At 50.5% G+C, this 19061-nt stretch overlaps 1 protein-coding gene across 1 annotated transcript in view; it reads left to right on the top strand.

The window, feature by feature from the left end:
• The window catches only part of LOC112113468 (nicotinamide/nicotinic acid mononucleotide adenylyltransferase 2), an 81325-nt gene that overhangs the window by 46008 nt on the left and 16256 nt on the right, over nucleotides 1-19061 (top strand). Inside the window, exons 2-4 of the mRNA XM_024209758.2 lie at nucleotides 10916-11004; nucleotides 12173-12240; nucleotides 15525-15603. Of these exons, the coding sequence (XP_024065526.1) occupies nucleotides 10916-11004; nucleotides 12173-12240; nucleotides 15525-15603 (236 nt within the window). The remainder of the gene's footprint in view (nucleotides 1-10915; nucleotides 11005-12172; nucleotides 12241-15524; nucleotides 15604-19061) is intronic.

The following is a 19061-nucleotide window of genomic DNA, read 5'->3' as shown; positions in this document are numbered from 1 at the left end:
CCAGAGCGCCGGGGGCAGGGCGGCGAGCCCCGCCTGGGGCTCGGCTCTCCCCCCAGCGGCCAGAGCCCCGCGCCGCCCCCCTCCAGGTGCCGCCCCAAGCACCAGCTTGGGTGCCTGGTGCCTGGAGCCGGCCCTGAACTCAGGCATGGGGCTACTCCGGTCTTAGCCTGCAGCGGTTTCACTTTATTCTTCTACAGCATTTTCTGACAAGTTAATGAACTGAGCCTCACAGCAGCCCTGTGAGGTAAGTATTATTATACCCTTCCCCCCTGGCCCTCCCCAACAGGGAAACCAAGGCACAGAGAGATTAAGTGACTTATCTACAGCCCCACAACAAGTCCATGGCAGAGCTGGGAACAGAACCCAGATCTGACTCCCACTTCTACTGTTAACCAGAAGGCCAGTTTTCCTTGTACTGCAGAGGAAGAACACAGGACATGGTGCTACATTACAGATTTTCACAAGCGGTTCCAATGTCCAGGTAGGGTCACCTTGAAAGCAAATATTTCTGTACAGCTAAATACACTGAAATACCCTGCCAACGAGAGGGATCTGATTAACAACCAGATAACACTCCACCCTTAATTTCTCTCTCTAAGGATCTTAGGCCTGGTCTACACAGGGCATTTCATTGGCACTGAGGTTTTGCACACTTAGGAACTTACATTGCCCCCCATTAATATTTCAGCACCTCACAGGCGGTACGTCTGCATTGCATTCAGAGGTGCGATTGGAGCCCAGGCAGCCTCACCCATGCTAGCTTTGATCTAGCTAGCATGGCTAAAAATAGCAGTGAAGATGTAGGAGTGCAGACCCCGGCGCAAACGGTAAAGCCCACCTGGAACCCTGTGTCTATACCTGCATTGCTCTCCCGTGCTGCAGGCCGGGCTGGTGCATCTGCGCTGCTCTTTTTAGCTAGAGTAAGGCTATGTCTACACTACAGAATTAGGTCGGATTTATAGAAGCCGGTTTTATAGAAACCGGTTGTATGCAGCCGATTGTGAGTGTCCTCACCTAAAATGCTCTAAGTGCATGAAGTCGGCGGACCGCGTCCACAGTACCGAGGCTAGCGTCGACTTCCGGCGCATTGCACTATGGTACCTATCCCACAGTTCCCGGAGCCTCCGGCGCCCATTGGAATTATGGGTTGAGATCGCAATGCCCGGATGATGCAAAGCAGTGCCGCGAGGGGTTCTGGGTACATTGCGTCAGGCCCCTCCCCCGCCGTCACAGCAACGGCAGACAATAGATTCGCGCCTTTTTACCTGGGTTACCTGTGCAGACAACATACCACGCCAAGCATTGAGCCCGCTCAGCTCAGCTCACCGTCACCATATCTCTTCCGGGTGCCGGCAAACGTGGGACTGCATTGCTAAACAGCAGCAGCAGCTTACTGCCTTTTGGCGGTAGACGGTGCAGCATGACTGGTAGCCTTCATTGGCGATCTGGGTGCTGGCAGCTGTGGGGCTGGCAGCCGTAGGGCTGCATTGCACCAGCCCCTTGCCTTTTGGTAGAAGATGGTTTATTACGACTGGTAACCGTCGTCGTCGTACTGCAGTGGCTGTCAATCATGGGCACCCGGGCAGACAATGATGGTTATCAGTCATAGTATGCTATTTTCTGCCAGGCGCCCTGCTGGCTCATTGCACGTTAGCAGAGTCGTAGTATGCTATTTTCTGCCAAGTGCCCAGTATTGTCTGCTAAGCACCCAGAAGAGGCCGATGGTGATCTGGGTGCTGGCAGACATGGGGCTGGCAGACGTGGGGCTAGATTGCTACACAGCAGCAACCCCTTGCCTTTTGGGCAGAAGATAGTATATTACGACTGGTATCCATCGTTGTCACACTGCAGTGGGTATCATATTGTGCAGTAGACCTGAAGGCTTACTGCCAAGCGCCCAGTATTTGCTGCCAAGCACCCAGAAAATGCCAAGGGCTATCAGTCATGCTGCGCCGTCGTCTTAAGATGTAAAAAATAGATTTATTCTGTATTCATTTGCTTCCCCCCTCCCTCCTGCTAAACCCAGGCTTTTGAGTTCAATCTTTGGGGGGGGGCATTCTGTGTGACACTTGTTTGTGTTTCTCCCTGATGCAAACCCACCTTTCTTGATTTTAATTCCCTGTACCTGTACGCCATGTCGTCACTCGCCCCTCCCTCCCTCCCCCTCTCCCTCCCCTGGTCCGTCAGATATAAATTTTATTATAGAATATTTAAAAATAAACGGTACAAAAGATTTGAGGAGTCAGTTGTCGGTCATTGGGGGAACATACAGAGTATGGGGAGGATGTTGTTATGTCAGGGTTGGCAGCACACATAATACATATAGACTGTGATGTCTCGCCTTTTTTCAGACCACACGCCATAGCCAGCACTGGGATCATGGAGCCCGCTCAGATCACCGCGGCAATTATGAGCACTATGATCACCACGCCTATTGGAATAATGGGTTGAGATCGCAATGCCCGGATGATGCAAAGCAGTGCCGCGAGGGGTTCTGGGTACATTGCGTCAGGCCCCTCCCCCGCCGTCACAGCAACGGCAGACAATAGATTCGCGCCTTTTTACCTGGGTTACCTGTGCAGACAACATACCACGCCAAGCATTGAGCCCGCTCAGCTCAGCTCACCGTCACCATATCTCTTCCGGGTGCCGGCAAACGTGGAACTGCATTGCTAAACAGCAGCAGCAGCTTACTGCCTTTTGGCGGTAGACGGTGCAGCATGACTGGTAGCCTTCATTGGCGATCTGGGTGCTGGCAGCTGTGGGGCTGGCAGCCGTAGGGCTGCATTGCACCAGCCCCTTGCCTTTTGGTAGAAGATGGTATATTACGACTGGTATCCGTCGTCGTCGTACTGCAGCGGCTGTCAATCATGGGCACCCGGGCAGACAATGATGGTTATCAGTCGTAGTATGCTATTTTCTGCCAAGTGCCCAGTATTGTCTGCTAAGCACCCAGAAGAGGCCGATGGCGATCTGGGTGCTGGCAGACATGGGGCTGGCAGACGTGGGGCTAGATTGCTACACAGCAGCAACCCTTTGCCTTTTGGGCAGTAGATAGCATATTACGATTGGTATCCGTCGTTGTCATACTGGGTATCAGATGGTGCAATAGACCTGAAGGCTTACTGCCAAGCGCCCAGTATTTGCTGCCAAGCACCCAGAAAATGCCAAGGGCTATCAGTCATGCTGCACCGTCGTCTTAAGATGTAAAAAATAGATTTATTCTCCATTCATTTGCTTCCCCCCTCCCTCCTGCTAAACCCAGGCTTTTGAGTTCAATCTTGGGGGGGGGGGGCATTCTGTGTGACAGTTGTTTGTGTTTCCCTGATGCAAAGCCACCTTTCTTGATTTTAATTCCCTGTACCTGTACGCGGTGTCACTCGCCCCTCCCTCCCTCTCTCCCTCCCTCCCTTCTTCCCCTGGTCCGTCAGATACTACTTTCGCGCCTTTTTTCAGACCAGACGCCATAGCCAGCACTGGGATCATGGAGCCCGCTCAGATCACCGCGGCAATTCTGAGCACTATGAACACCACGCGCATTGTCCTGGAAAACATGCAGAGCCTCCTGGACATGCCAAAGCCAAACCAGGACCAGCTGAGGAGGAGGCGATTGCAGCGCGGCGACGATAGTGATGAGGAAATTGACATGGACCTCTCACAAGGCACAGGCCCCAGCAATGTGGAAATCTTGGTGTTACTGGGGCAGGTTCATGCCGTGGACCGCCGATTCTGGGCCCGGGAAACAAGCACAGAGTGGTGGGACCGCATCGTGTTGCAGGTCTGGGACGATGCCCAGTGGCTGCGAAACTTTCGCATGCGTAAGGGCACTTTCATGGAACTTTGTGACTTGCTTTCCCCTGCCCTGAAGCGCCAGAATACCAGGATGAGAGCAGCCCTCACAGTGGAGAAGCGAGTGGCGATAGCCCTGTGGAAGCTTGCAACGCCAGACAGCTACCGGTCAGTCGGGAATCAATTTGGAGTGGGCAAATCTACTGTGGGGGCTGCTGTGATCCAAGTTGCCAGGGCAATGAGAGACCTGGTGATATCAAGGGTAGTGACTCTGGGAAACGTGCAGACCATAGTGGATGGCTTTGCTGCAATGGGATTCCCAAACTGTGGTGGGGCCATAGACGGAACCCATATCCCTATCTTGGCACCGGCGCACCAAGCCGCCGACTACATAAACCGCAAGGGGTACTTTTCAATGCTGCTGCAAGCCCTGGTGGATCACAAGGGACGTTTCACCGACATCAACGTGGGCTGGCCGGGAAGGGTACATGATGCTCGCGTCTTCAGGCAGTCTCTTCTGTTTCGAAAGCTGGAGGAAGGGACTTTCTTCCCGGACCAGAAACTAACCATTGGGGATGTTGAAATGCCTATCGTGATCCTTGGGGACCCAGCCTACCCCTTAATGCCATGGCTCATGAAGCCGTACACAGGCAGCCTGGACAGTAGTCAGGACCTGTTCAACTACAGGCTGAGCAAGTGCCGAATGGTGGTGGAATGTGCATTTGGCCGTTTAAAAGCGCGCTGGCGCAGCTTACTGACTCGCTCAGACCTTAGCGAAAAGAATCTCCCCATTGTTATTGCTACTTGCTGTGCGCTCCACAATATATGTGAAAGTAAGGGGGAGACATTTATGGCGGGGTGGGAGGTTGAGGCAAATCGCCTGGCCGCTGATTACGCGCAGCCAGACACCAGGGCGGTTAGAGGAGCACAGCAGGGCGCGGTGCGCATCAGAGAAGCGTTGAAAACCAGTTTTGTGACTGGCCAGGCTACGGAGTGAAACTTCTGTTTGTTGCTCCTTGATGAAACCTCTGCCCCTACCCCACCACCCTGTTAACTCTACTTCCCTGCAAACCAACCACCCCACCCTCCCCTACTACCCTCCCCCCTTCGAGCACCACTTGCAGAGGCAATAAAGTCATTGTTGCTTCACATTCATGCATTCTTTATTACTTCAGCACACAACTAGGGGGATAATTGGAAAGGTAGCCCGGGATGGGTGGGGGAGGAGGGAAGGAAAAGGACACACTCCAATTTAAAACTTTAAAACTTATTGCTATGGAAATCATCTAGGGTGGAGTGAGTGGGTGGCCGAAGGCCCCCCCACCGTGTTCTTGGGCGTCTGGGTGAGGAGGCAATGGGACTTGGGGAGGATGGCTGCTGGTTACAGAGGGGCTGTAGCGGCGGTCTCTGCTCCTGCTGCCTTTCCTGCAGCTCAACCATACGCAGGAGCATATCACTTTGATGCTCCAGCAGCCGGAGCATCGACTCTTGCTTTCTGATTACAAGTTGACGCCACCTCTCCTCTTCAGCCCGCGTTTCAGCATGCAACTTCTCCTCTTCAGCACGCCACCTCTCCTCTCGCTCATATTGGGCTTTTTTAAAATCAGTCATTGACTGCCTCCACGCATTCAGCTGTGCTCTGTCAGCGTGGGAGGCAGTCTGAAGTTCAGTAAACATTTCGTCACGCGTCCTTCGCTTCCTTCTTCGAATATTCACTAGCCTCTGCGAAGGAGTAAGATTTGCAGCTGGTGGAGAAGGGAGAGGTTGTTAAAAAAGATACATTTTAGAGAACAATGGGTAGACTCTTTCACGTTAGATTTTGCTGTTCACAACATCACACAGCACATGTGCTTTCGTTACAAGGTCGCATTTTTCCTCTTATATTGAGAGTCTCCTGGTTTGGTGTGAGAGATCACTCACGCAATGCCAGGACACAGATTTCAGCTTGCAGGCAGCCATGGTAAGACATATAGTCTTTGGGCTTTTTTAACCTTCTTAACATGTGGGGATGGTTTCAAACAGTTCTGCCCTCATTTCCCATACCAAGCACCCGTGCCATTTAAAATGGGTTTGCAATGTAAAAGGAGGGGCTGCGATTTCAGGTTTAACATGCAGCACAAACCCAACTAACTCCCCTCCCCCTCACACCCAATTCTCTGGGATGGTCACTTCACCCCTCCCCCCCACCGCGTGGTTAACAGCGGGGAATATTTCTGTTCAGCAGACCAGGAAGGGGCACCTCTGAATGTCCCCTTAATAAAATTGCCCCATTTTAACCAGGTGACCGTGAATGATATCACTCTCCTGAGGATAACAAAGAGCGATAAGGAATGGATGTTGTCTGCATGCCAGCAAACACCGGGACCATACGCTGCCATGCTTTGTTATGCAATGATTCCAGACTACGTGCTACTGGCCTGGCGTGGTAAAGTGTCCTACCATGGCGGACGGGATAAGGCAGCCCTCCCCAGAAACCTTTTGCAAAGGCTTTGGGAGTACATGAAGGAGAGCTTTCTGGAGATGTCCCTGGAGGATTTCCGCTCCATCCCCATACACGTTAACAGACTTTTCCAGTAGCTGTACTGGCCGCGATTGCCAGGGCAAATTAATCATTAATCATTAAACACGCTTGTTTTTAAACCATGTGTAATATTTACAAAGGTACACTCACCAGAGGTCCCCTGTGTGCCCTCAGGGTCTTGGGTCAGTTCGGGGGTTACTGTTTCCAGGTCCAGGGTGACAAACATATCCTGGCTGTTGGGGTAACTGGTTTCTCCGCTTCCTTGCTGCTGTGAGCTATGTTCTCTCCATCCTCATCTTCCTCGTCCGCCGAACCCGCTTCCCCGTTTGCAGAGAGGGACTCATAGAACACGCTTGGGCTACTGGTGGCTGCACGCCCTAGAATGGCATGCAGCTCCGCGTAGTAGCGGCATGTTTGCGGCTCTGCCCCGGACCTTCCGTTTGCGTCTCTGACTTTGTGGTAGGCTTGCCTTAGCTCCTTAATTTTCACGCGGCACTGCCGCGCGTCCCTGTTATGGCCTCTGTCCTTCATGGCCTTGGAGATCTTTTCTAATGTTTTGCCGTTTCTTTTACTGTTTCGGAGTTCGGCGAGCACTGCTTCATCTCCCCAGATGGCGATCAGATCCTGTACCTCCCGTTCGGTCCAGGCTGGAGCTCTTCTGCGATCCTGGGACTGGGACTGGGACTCCATCATGGTTACCTGTGCTGATGGGCTCTGCATGGTCACCTGTGCTCTCCACGCTGAGCAAACAGGAAATGAAATTCAAACGTTCGCGGGGCTTTTCCTGTCTACCTGGCCAGTGCATCTGAGATGAGAGTGCTGTCCAGAGCGGTCACAATGAAGCACTGTGGGATAGCTCCCGGAGGCCAGTAATGTCGAATTCCGTCCACACTAACCCAATTCCGACCCCCTAAGGCCGATTTTATCGCTAATCCCCTTGTCGAGGTGGTGTTAGGAAACCGGTTTAAAGGGCCCTTTAAGTCGACAGAAAGGGCTTCGTAGTGTAAACGTGTCCAGGCTTAAGTCGATTTAACGCGGCTAAAGTCGACCTAAACTCGTAGTGTAGACCAGGCCCTAGACTAGCATGCGCATGCCTGCCCCAGCTGCAGTCACACCTCCAGGTGCAGCATAGACAGACCTGCAATCTTGTCACAACAATAGGGAAGAGCTTCGATCCATGGCTTACAGGAGGGGCTCTGAGGCACAGAGGGACTAAGTGACTCGCCCAAGGTCACACAGGAAGTTGGTGGCAGAGCAGGGACTTGAATGCAGGTTTACCACGTCCTAGGCTAGTGCCCTAACCCCTGGACCAGCCTTTCCTCCTGGGGATGGGCTATGAATATTGTATGGTCCTGACATTTACCAACAGTCTCCCCTGTTCCATTGTAGACCCCCCTTCTTCCACTGTCTACATGTAATGGGAAAGGGCCAGCATCAGTGGTGCTAAAAGCCCCTCTAACCCATGAGGGCCAAACAGCCTGTGCACTGAATTTCTCGGCTCAGTCCCTCTGGAGTTCTCTTAGCTCAGTTTCCCTTCACGTTCAGTTCTCTCGCTCTGTCAGTTCACAGCACAGTGGACACCAAACTCCACTTGGGGAATAAAAAAGTTAATTTCCTTGTTCCTTGAGAGGCTGGCAGACAACTCCTCACAAAGATCTTGTTACACAACATACGCCAGCAGCTCTGGTACTCTTACAGCATAGCGTCCTGCAGCACTGTGCTGCTGAGGCTGACATGTAGTCTGGCACTTTACGGCCTGGAGGGCAGGGCACTGACTGGGACAGAGTCTGCTCTGATGCAGGCAGAGCAGGGATTTGAGGCTCCCACATATCAGGCAAGCGCACACACATGCAGCAAGTTCCATTGTAATCATAGGCATTCCAAGGGCGAGCAATGGGCTCTGAGGGCAGAATATGGCACTTGGTTAACAATTCCATGCGCATGCATGAGGCAGAAACTCATCCCACCCATTCTCTAGAGGTGTGTTGGCTTTGGAGTGCTAAGCCCATCATACCAACACAGGGCTTCTACACACTGCAGGTTTTAGCCACTGCTATGCTTACCCCACTGCAGCTGCTCTCATGAACTGCATCGCTGTAACTGTGACTTACGCTGCACCAAACCAGAGTTAGCTGCTTCAGTGCAAGTGAACCCCAGTCCTGCCATCAGGTCTGTGCAGGAGAACCCTTACCCCACCTGGAGCCATGTACAGGCATAGGGGCTCATCTATATGGATCCAAATGCAGGACGGGGACCTAACTGGCCACTGAAGTGAGCACCCATAATTCTGGACACGCACAAGGGAAAGATCTGTGTAATTTCTGCATAGCCATTTCTCAGAGCAGAACCACATTTCAAGCATCAGTGCTGACCAGCTGGTGTCTTTATTCTCCCTTCTGTTTTATTTTCAGACTATTTCTGTTACAGATATATGTCTATTTTTAAATCCAGATGTTAAGCTTTGGCTCTTGGAACTAACGGGGGGGAGGGGGGAGAAGAGATTCCTCCAGAGCTGCAGAAGAGTTCTATCAAAACCACACTAAAATGGAAACGCAAATTGGCAACAATGGTTTGCCCACGAGGTCATCTCCCTTAGCAATGTACATGGGGGAAGTAGAAGTAGGGCCGCGTGCTGTATTCCAGTACTGTAGATGGGGCATACATGATGCACAAGTGTTTATCTACTATGCAAACTATCTGTGCTCTATACTGCCTGCCCTAGTCATTCATGTGCTACTGTGTATGGAGTGTGATGACATCTTGAATGGAGCCTATGCATAGTTTTAATATCTTTCTATAACTCCAAATGTGTTAACAGAATTGTTCTAAAACATAATTCCTGCTAACATCATTTAGACCAAGTATAACATATTGTTAGTTATATCACAGTAGCACCTAGATGCCCCCAAATACCAGGGCCCCACTGTGCTAGACATGGTACAGACACATAGTAAGAGACAGTCTCTACCCTAAAGAGTTTACAGTGAGATTGACAAGACAAAAGATGGGAGGGGAAACTGAGGCACGGAGCGGTGAAGTGATTTGCCTCAGGTTACACAGCAGGCCAGTGGTAAAGCCAGAAATAGAGACAGGGCTTTGGAGCTCTGCTCCGGCTCTGCTCCAACTCCAGGCAAAAACCTGCAGCTCCACTGCTCCGGAGCTACTCTGCACTCCAGCTCCGGGCTCCGCTCCAAAGCCCTGAATAGAGACTAGGTCTGCTGAGCCCCCAGCCAATGTCTTACCCACTAGACCACACTGCCTTTCATATACATGGGAAACGTAGTTTGTAAAACTGCGTCCGCTAGCCCGACAAGCTGCGTCTCACCAGGAGCTGTTTTTAAATTGCATTTTAAAACATTTTCACCAGCCCTATTAACATACCCGCACAGACAGTGCCAAAGAAAATAAATGCAAACAACAGGCACGAGAGACATGTATGGGGCCCATTTTCAATCTGCCACAAAGATTTAGCTGTACTCCACCCAGCAATGTTGTTGCGAGGCAGGTCACTCCATTGCACGCATTGTCGTTTTAATTACTGTGTTGTTAAATGAATTCAGCGATGGACTGACAGCCCTGAAGACTGAGGGGCTAGATTTAATCACAGACCAGGCCCTACAGCAGTGACCATGGCAATGCAACCGTTCCCCTCACCCTCGACCACTTCTAGGGGTCAGACAGGAAGTCAGTCTCCAGACCCCATTCATTCCCTGGGATCTTTGCCGAGATTGCCAACTGTGATGGTTGTTTCTGTGGTGTAGACACCTGTGTCCACTAAGAATGGGGCAGAGCCCACCAGCTCATTTCACATAGGTCACCAAACACCTTTCAGATGGTAATGGCTGTATTCACTATTAACCTGGATCCAATTAAAACCAATTACATCCTTTATCTGGGGTCTTCCTCAATGCCATGATGAGCTCTGCCACACTGGCATGACAGAGCAAGCTAAAGGGGGTATTGGTAGCCTTACATTCTGAAAATACAACAATCTCCGCTCTCCCCACCCCCTCACACACACAGGGCTGGGTGATCAGCTGAGTTTGAAATCAACTCATGATGTTTAGCACTGCAGGTCACACCTCTGTTACTTGAGCTAAGGGATTATCTTCATTAGCTGATGGTAATACACGGTTATCCTGGAGTGTACCAGCCACTAGAAGGAGATTAATACGTTCTTTGCCATTGTATTACAAATGCACTTGGTTTTTGGGTATTTAAATATTTAAGTATTTAACATTACTGAAATATTCAGAGCCAGCATCTGTGCTGGTGTTAATGGGCACAGCTGGACTTCAATGGCATGTCACTCAATTACACCAGCAGAGAATTTAGCCCTGACTTTGCATTTAATATCCTCATCTTTATCCTAAAGGCAAAGGGACAGTTTCCAACGGGCCTCAGTCCACCCACCACTTTTGCACAGTGAATTTTGCTTGCACAATTATGTTCAGGAGAAAATTCAGGGATTTGCACAAACTGCATGTGAAAATTGAGACCAGTTTTTCAAATCTGGCTCAAAACGCTAGCTAACTTTTGGCTTTACTGAGTGGAATTTACATAGTGATCCCCTCCCGCACCTTTTTTGTTTGTTTCCTTCATTAGAAAGAGCCCGGGATTATCTGCACAAGACTGGAAGGTTCATTGTAATTGGTGGAATCGTCTCACCTGTACATGACTCCTATGGGAAGCAGGTTAGTTCATCAAGTTCTTGCTCTCTCCTGTGTGATATTGCCAAAGTAATCTGCAGGAAGCTGGGAGTGTGCATGAATGACAGGAAGAGTTAGGTCTGAGGGTTTCTAGTTCAACGAACACCCTGGGGAACCAGGTAATGCTGGTTCCAAAACTGAGGATGGAGGAGAGTGAAATCTTACAGCTCAGCTGATGCCAGAGTGAAAGCTGTGGGGAAGCTGAGCAGAAGGCTGGGATAAGATTGTGTGGGTCAGATAGTACCCATTAATTATCAGGGGGTAGCCGTGTTAGTCTGTATCTACAAAAACAACAAGGAGTCTGGTGGCACCTTAAAGACTAACAGATTTATTTTGGCATAAGCTTTCGTGGGTAAAAACCTCACTTCTTCAGCTGCAGGTTAATCAGAACCATTAATGGTTCTGTATGTAGGGCAGCAGTGTTACCAGCTCTTGTGATTTTACCTTAAGTCTAGTTTTTTTCTTAAAGCTGCAGCTCCCGGAGTCCTGTGATTACCCAAAAATCTCAGCTTTCATTTAACTTTCACCCCCAAGTTTCTAGCCCTTGTGATTACAGAGGAAAGCTGGAAAATGTGATCCTTAAAGGTACAAACACCAGAAAGCAAATGTTTTTTTTTTAAATCTCATGTTTTTAAAACCAATCTCATAAGTTTGGGGGCCTGGCTCATGATTTCTGTACGCTTGGGCTTGGCAATACTGGGACAGGAGCTGTTAAAAGCATCTTTTGGAGAACGAAATCCAAAGATGGGGAAATTTCTATATTTGAGCTGCAGAAGTTTCCTCCTAACCAAAAAGACTTGAGAAAATGCTGTCCCTAACATTAGCCTCCAGGCCAGGCAGGACTCAGAGAAAAGTGAAGCTCTTCTGATGTCACATAGGCTGCTTGGTTCTGCCCTCTGAATCCGGGCAAGACAGATACCTCTTCCCTATGCTGATGAATAACCTTGGTGATGGCCCATCTGCGGGGGTGCTGTTGGGTTCACACTCAGTTTAGTGGATCTGTGTCCCTGTGGTGCATTCAGGAGAGCTTGGACTAGGTTTTGGTGGGGAAATCACAGAATTGAGTCAGGTCCAAGCTTGAGGGAGGACTGGACATTGGACAAAGCTTCACTGATTCTCCCTGCATCCTCTCTTAGTTACTATTTTGTTTCAGGGCCTGGTCTCCAGCCGACACCGTCTGACCATGTGCCAACTGGCCGTCCAGTCCTCTGACTGGATCAGGTGAGGTAACACCTTGGGTATTGCCGGTTGGGTTATACAGGGAGCCTTTGAAAGACATGACGCTCCTTTTATGGGGCAACGCCGGCCTGTAGGAATCCGGTTCGAGTCACATCCACCAGCTCAGGGGAAGGTCAGTTCAGACTGAGCTTGGAGAGGATTTTCAAGGGGCTCATCTCAGAGCCAGCAAGTGGTAGCTAGTGATGTGCATCAAACATCTCCACCAAGGGAGGAGGTGAAAGCAAAGCTCCAGTCAGTCCTTCCGGCTGCGGCTGATGACAGACACCCTTATCGGCTAAGCACGCAGTGTGTAATTAAAGCAAGCTTCCACTAATTACCTTAATTATGCACCAGAAAAGTTTGTGCCATTATAATTTGCATGGAAAGAGCATGTTTTAATAATGGCTCATTGTTACTGTGAGTGCACATGCCTGTATAAGAAACTCAGCAGTCTTTGTAGGTCAGAGGAAGTGCACGTTCCTCACACAAGGAGAGAGAGAGAAAGTGGGAGGAGGCTGTTGAAAAGAAAGGGAATGAGCAAACAGGCTGTGGAGGAGAGTAGGGAAGGGGAAGAACAAGGAGAGAGGGACAAGTACCAGGAGGAATTGCAAGGGAGGAAGATCAAGAAGGTTGAGAAAAGGAGTAACAAATAGGGCACACCCGGACTTGATCCAAATCCCATTGACTTCAGTGGGATTCTTTCCATTGGATGAGACCCAGATAGAGTTGACTAATATTGATGGCCACATGGAGAGACACCAAGTTGCATCAAATGATATGGAAGCTATCAAAAGGATTGGGTGGATGGTCATGACTGCGTGAGTGAGTGTCTGCCTGGCTTTGGTGAACATGTGTGTCTGACACAGCTGGGAGCATCTGGCCATACGTGCAGAAGCGTGTCTGTATGAACAGGCTCTGAGTGCTATTGTTTATTATTACCACTAGTGTCAACCCCAGATACACAGACCCTAATGAAGAGCAGAGATGGTTTCTAACTTAGCTGAGGCATGTGTAGCACAGAGGTTACACAGACATTAGGCACTCAGCATGTTTTTAATTAGTGAGATCATGTCTGAGAGTCCTCAGGTGGGGTGTGAGAGAAAAAATACATTCAGCTGCTAAGAATATGTTTAAGAAACATCCCAATTTAGCAGCTCATTAAGTTTTCAATTAAGCCAGGCTGTAGCATTGGAGGTTTGTCTTTCACAACCTGGTGTATAGAGGAGGGGTGGAAATTCCTGCACCCACATTCTGTGTGAGACAGGCATGAAATCTCATTGCCAGGAAAGGCTCTGGGAACAGCCAGGGTGCGATTAGCAATTCATGAAAGACTGGGGGCTCTCAGAAGATCTGAGAAAAGAAAAAGAAGAGTTTTCCTGCTCTGGGAAAAAGGCCCAGTGAAGGAGCAGTGGGGGAAGCTTTTCCTAGAAAAAAGACTGCCTTTCATATTGTCTTTGTGCAAAAAGACAAAGGCAGCAGACTAATGAATTCCCCCCACGGCCTCAAGAAATAACTGCTGGATAAATTCCGTGTCTCCCAAGTGATTTTACAAACATCAGGCTATGGGGAAGGATGGTTCAGTGGTTAGAGCACTAGCTGTGAGGATGAGAGATACTATGGTTCAATTCCCTGTTCTGCCATAGACTTTCTGTGTGACCTTGGGCAAGTCCCTTAGCCTCCCATCTGTACAATGGGGATAAGAGCACTGTCCTGTCTCACAAGTGGGAGGCCAGCCGAGGGGGGGGGGGGAAGCAACAGGTAGGGATAATTTTTATGAATAATGTCACAGCTGCTGGACACTGCATCCCAAGGCACAGCTACATCCCCTCTCACCCAGACCCCTGCCTGGGGCTTCTCTTCACTGTCTCAGCTGCGCCAGCGCAAATCACTTGTTACCCCAGCCAGCACGTCTAATGCGAGGGGCTCACACTGGTGTGGTGACAGCCCCAGCGCCAACAAGGCTTTCGCCACGTTCCCTATTTCCACTCTTCCTCGTACTGCTCTGACCTTTCAGTAACGCAACAGAGAACAGCAGGCTACTTCACCAGAGGTCGGTGCAGTAAGCGATGTTACCTCACCTGCCTTGTCTTGCTAAAAGCCAGCAATGGCGGTCAGTGGGGCGGCCCTTCCCTTTCTCTGTGATGGCCGCGTCACGTAGCTGTTGCTCAGGCACGGGAGAGTGGGTCAGGCTGGTATGCTGCCGGTGCATCATGTTTGGGGGCGCTCAGCTATCGGGACTGCACCTGCATGCAGTTTAATTTCCTGAAATGAAAGTTTAAACCCTTAAAAATGTCCCCCTTTGGCTTTAGCTGTGGCACTTCAGGGTGGGAAGGGTTAAAGATGCTTCCTCCCATATGGATAGAACCACAATAGGTCAAGGCCCAAGAGAGGGGGCAGGTAAGAGCCTCTCTACAGGATTTCACACCCCTCTGTGATGTTAAGTTGCCAACAGGCTGGGCTAGTGCCCAGTATCCCCATGGAGATGCGCTCCAGGCTAGTGCCCTGCCTGCAGTGCTGGAGTAGTTCAGTGACACCATGTCCCAACAGCCACTGAGCTCCATGCAACTTCCGTCAGCAACTCCCAGACGCTGTTTGGGTGAGGCAGCAGAAAGAGGAAGCACTTCATTGAGAGCAGCAGTGGCGTGGGCAGCCATGTGCACGTTATGCATGGTGCACACCATTGGCAGGGGCAGTTTGCCCCAGGCCCTCCTGCATTTGAGAGGTTGCTGAGACACAACGTGCCAGGTTGCAACGCCACTCGCGGGAATTTGTCACAATGGATGCTGAGAGCCCTGCCTTGAGAGTGGTTCAGCCGTGCATACCATGGGAAAAATTTCTGTGAGCAGAAACCCTGGACAGCCATCGTGTTCATTCTTCCTCGGGAGCCCAGTGTGCTTCTCGGTCCCATTGTCATGTTGGCGACCAAAGCTGCTGTCTCAATACATTTCCATGCAGTGTCTGGCACCTGGGCAGAGGCCAGAGGAGAAGAGCTTTTAGACAGGCATGCCCAGGGCTGGGGAGGGACAGGGAAATGGAGCAGGGATGGAGGAGTTTCACCAAAGGCAGGTAGGGAGAATACAATGAGAATGTGATGGCTGGAAAAGCTGCATTTGGCATTTTATTCCAGCCTCTATTCGCAGGCAGACATGAGGAGGTTAACATGGATGGTTCCCAGCAGCACGGTTGTCTCTTTCTGGCCTCTCCACTGCAACTGAGCATGCTGGATGGTGAAGGACAGGGCAAGATTCACATGCAAACCCTCTGTGTTATGTTCTCTCCTCCCCCAGGGTGGACCCCTGGGAGTGCTATCAGGACACCTGGCAGACTACCTGCAGCGTACTGGAACACCACCGCGATCTGATGAAGGTGAGTCACACCTGGGCAGGAGTGTCACAGAGGGGGGAGGGGAAAGCTGTGGCTAGCGGGAGAAGTGGTGTAGGAAAGTGGTTAGACCAATGCATTTTTAATGCACAACCCGAGTATTCCTCTAATAGCTTTGATCTGTAGCACTTTCAGGGCTGAGTTCAGGCTCAGCGGTAGCCAATGCAGGGCAGGTTTCTTTCTCTTTCAGGTTGATTCAATTACACCAACTTGATATATATGTTCAATGGACTGATCCTTAGCTGTGGAAAAACACCATAGCTCCCCTGAAACCTGTGGAGCAGTGACGATTTACCCAAGCTGAGGTTCTGGCCCAACACAGGTAGAGGAGACAGAATATTACACAGGCACGTGTCCACCTCTCCCGGCTGGGGAAAAAAAAGGAGTCAGCCCTCTAAGTTTGGGTGCGCACATCATCATCAGACAGCAAAGTGCCAATCACACATTGCAGCAAACAATCCAGCCCAGATCAATACACCCACACGGAGAGGCTAAAAATACCATCAGTAACAAGGAGCAAGGGGGACTTGCCAATTAAAACAAAACCCTGCTCCTCGCAAAAGAATTCCTCAAACAAGGGATTCCAAACAGCCGCCATTCCTGGAAACTGAATGGTTCTCCAGACCAGCAAATAGGAAAGGCTCCCAAGAATGCACCAAGGCCTAAACTCCAACAACCTCCAATCAGAGATAGTCACAGCACCTGCTATGTAGATCACGCAAGGGTATTGGGACTTGTCGGTACATGGTGTGACAAACTCATTGTCCCGGAGCACCCCCTTTTGGCGAGTCCTGGCATTGCCCCCCTTTTGCCTCCTCTCGACCTCAGGGATCACATGGTCTGGTGTGTGACTCCACCTGCTGACCAGATCACAATAGTCCACCCATTACTGAGTATCAAAGTCCTGCACCAACAGCGTCACCGTTACGACATCCCCCCCCCTCCCCGGGGGCGGGGGGTCCCAGACTTCTCCCAGCAGAACTCAAAACCCCCCAAATAGAACCAAGCACCACTTCAGCCACTCCACTCATCCTGGTGTTGAGCTTCTCTAGGTTCTTCCCAACTTTCTGGGACAGCAAACCACCGAGCAGCCTCCACTGGACCTTTTCCTTTCATTAGGGCTCATCATAGGAATCCACTCCATGCCTGCAGCTTTCCCATGTCCCTTCTGTCCCTGGCCATTTGCCACAGCTCCTGTCTCAGGAGAGACTCCCAGGCCTTCTCTCCCTCTGAGCCCCCTCCCCACTGGATCTCTTCCTCACTGCTCTGAGTGCCTCGCTTTATGAAGGTGACTCTCCTCCCCAGCTGAGTCTGCCTATGAACTGTACCTAACGCACCCTTCCAGGTGCCACCAAGTGGGCTAAATGAGCCCTCGGCCTCGCATTAACCCTTTCGCTGCCACTGTGGGGTGTACACACCCCATCACAGTGGAGTTATTCAGGAGTAGCTGTCACACTGTAAATTCCCACCCTTCCTTAATCTGAATTAAGTTTCACTGTGTAGATGGGCCCTCACAGTAAGGGAGCTAGGCAAAAGGAGATTAGATGAAAGTGGAATGAAAAGAACATTGTGCTGCACATGACCGAATTTAATCCACCTTTGGAAAAGGGCTAAGGACAAACTCCCAGCACTGTGTCTACTCCAGGGAAATGCCATGCTTCTATACACGGGGGGAAAGAAAAAAATACTTGTCAGGACGCACACAAGAACGAGGCTGCAGTGAGAGCAATTGGGGAAGGCAAACTCACAGCTAAGCAATCATCATCCCTGCCACACAGTCAATCCAGGGGAAAAGAGGGCATTTGAAAGACAAGTGAATGAAGCCCTAACAAAATAACCCCATGGGACAAACCTGGCTCCATTGGCCCTAAGGAATGACTCACAGCAACAGGAAAATTCAAGGGCATCTTCCGTGCTGGGTAAACCCCAGAGAATACATGACACAGTAAGTGAAACCCCTCCACAGGCGCAGGCAGAAGTGAGAATGAAGATCACAAACCCTGAACAGAAATGGGACTTCCCACCACCTCTTCAGCTAATGACCTTAGACCATTACCCTACCCTCCAGCAACAGCAATGGGGAGGTTGGCATTAAAGCCACCCTGAGACCTGGATGAAAGGGATGAACCAGTCAGGGCTCAAGTGGGCAAAGAAGGGCAGGAGGAGGAACCAATGAAACAAACCGAGTTGAGAAGAAAAGCAGATGGCTTGGCCATGCCACTTGCCTGGCCCAGTGCCAGGCAGGAAGGATCTGCAGGCATCACAGCAGGGGCAGGTTCGGAGGAGGCAGTTAAAAGAAGAGAAGGTGGAAGCTTCAGGCGTTTGGCCAGGGAGTTTTCACCAGGTGTGTGTGTTTGGGGGTGGAGGGTAGGTGGGAGAAAGCATGGAGGTGTTTTTGAGGGAGACGCCGATGGGCGAGTGACTGAGGCTGGCACCACTGACAGAGCGATGTTGGAGTGTCCACAGCTTGGCAAGCTAGTAGATCTGATGGTTAGGGAGGGGGTAAATGGAGAAGGCTTTAAAGGCAAAGACAAGGCACTCATGGGAGAGGGGGAGCCATTGGAGGAATGCCAGCAGAGAAGTGATGTGGTGAAAGTGGAAGTCAAGATGACCATTCTGGGGGGTATTAACAGGATTGCCCTGTGTAAGACACAGGGGGTAACTGACCTGCTCTACTCAGCCCTGGGGAGACCCCAGCTGGAGTGCTCTGTCCAGTTCTGGGCACCACACTTGAAGAAAGATGTGAACAAATGGAGAGAGCCCAGAGAAGAGCAACAAATGGTAAAAGGTTTAGCAAACCTGACCTATAAAGAAAGCTTAAAAACACTGGGCATGTTCAGTCTTGGAAAAAGACCTGATGATAGTCTTCATCTATGTTAAGGGCTCTTATAAAGGGCGATCATTTTTCTCCATGTCCATGGAAGGTAGGACAAGTAGTAAAGCAGCAAGATTAGATTAGATATTAGGAAAATCTTTCTAACTCTAGGGGTGGTTAAGCTCTGGAATAGGCTTCCCAGGAAGGTTGTGGAATCCCTACCATTGGAGGTTTTTAAGAAGAGGTTGGACAAACACCTGTCAGGGATGGTCTAGGTTGAGGGTCCTGCCTCAGTGCAGGGGCTTGGACTAGATGACTTCTCAAGGTCCCTTCCTGCCCTTCATTTCTATGATTCTGTGACCCTACTAGCAGCGTTTTGACTGGACTGAGGGAGGCAGCATGGCTGGCAACAAGGCCAGAGAGGGGCAGATTACAGTAGTCGAGACACAAGATGAGGAAAGCCTGAACTCGCGCCTCAGCAGTCTGGACAGGCAGGCTAGGCCGAATATTGTGTCTCACACAACACTGCTTCCCCCTGCTGTTCTGCCCCTCTGGATCCCTGCCCCATGGAGCGGAACTGAAGGGAGGAGAGCTGACGACTCAGTGCTATCGTTACCTTCAGAGAACA

The sequence above is a fragment of the Terrapene carolina genome, unplaced genomic scaffold (assembly GCF_002925995.2).
Source record: "Terrapene carolina triunguis isolate 2854851 unplaced genomic scaffold, T_m_triunguis-2.0 Scaffold211, whole genome shotgun sequence".
NCBI classification, from domain to species: Eukaryota; Metazoa; Chordata; order Testudines; family Emydidae; genus Terrapene; species Terrapene triunguis.
The sequence above is the reverse complement of the archived record's forward strand: the minus strand, read 5'-3'. Positions and strand labels throughout refer to the sequence as shown.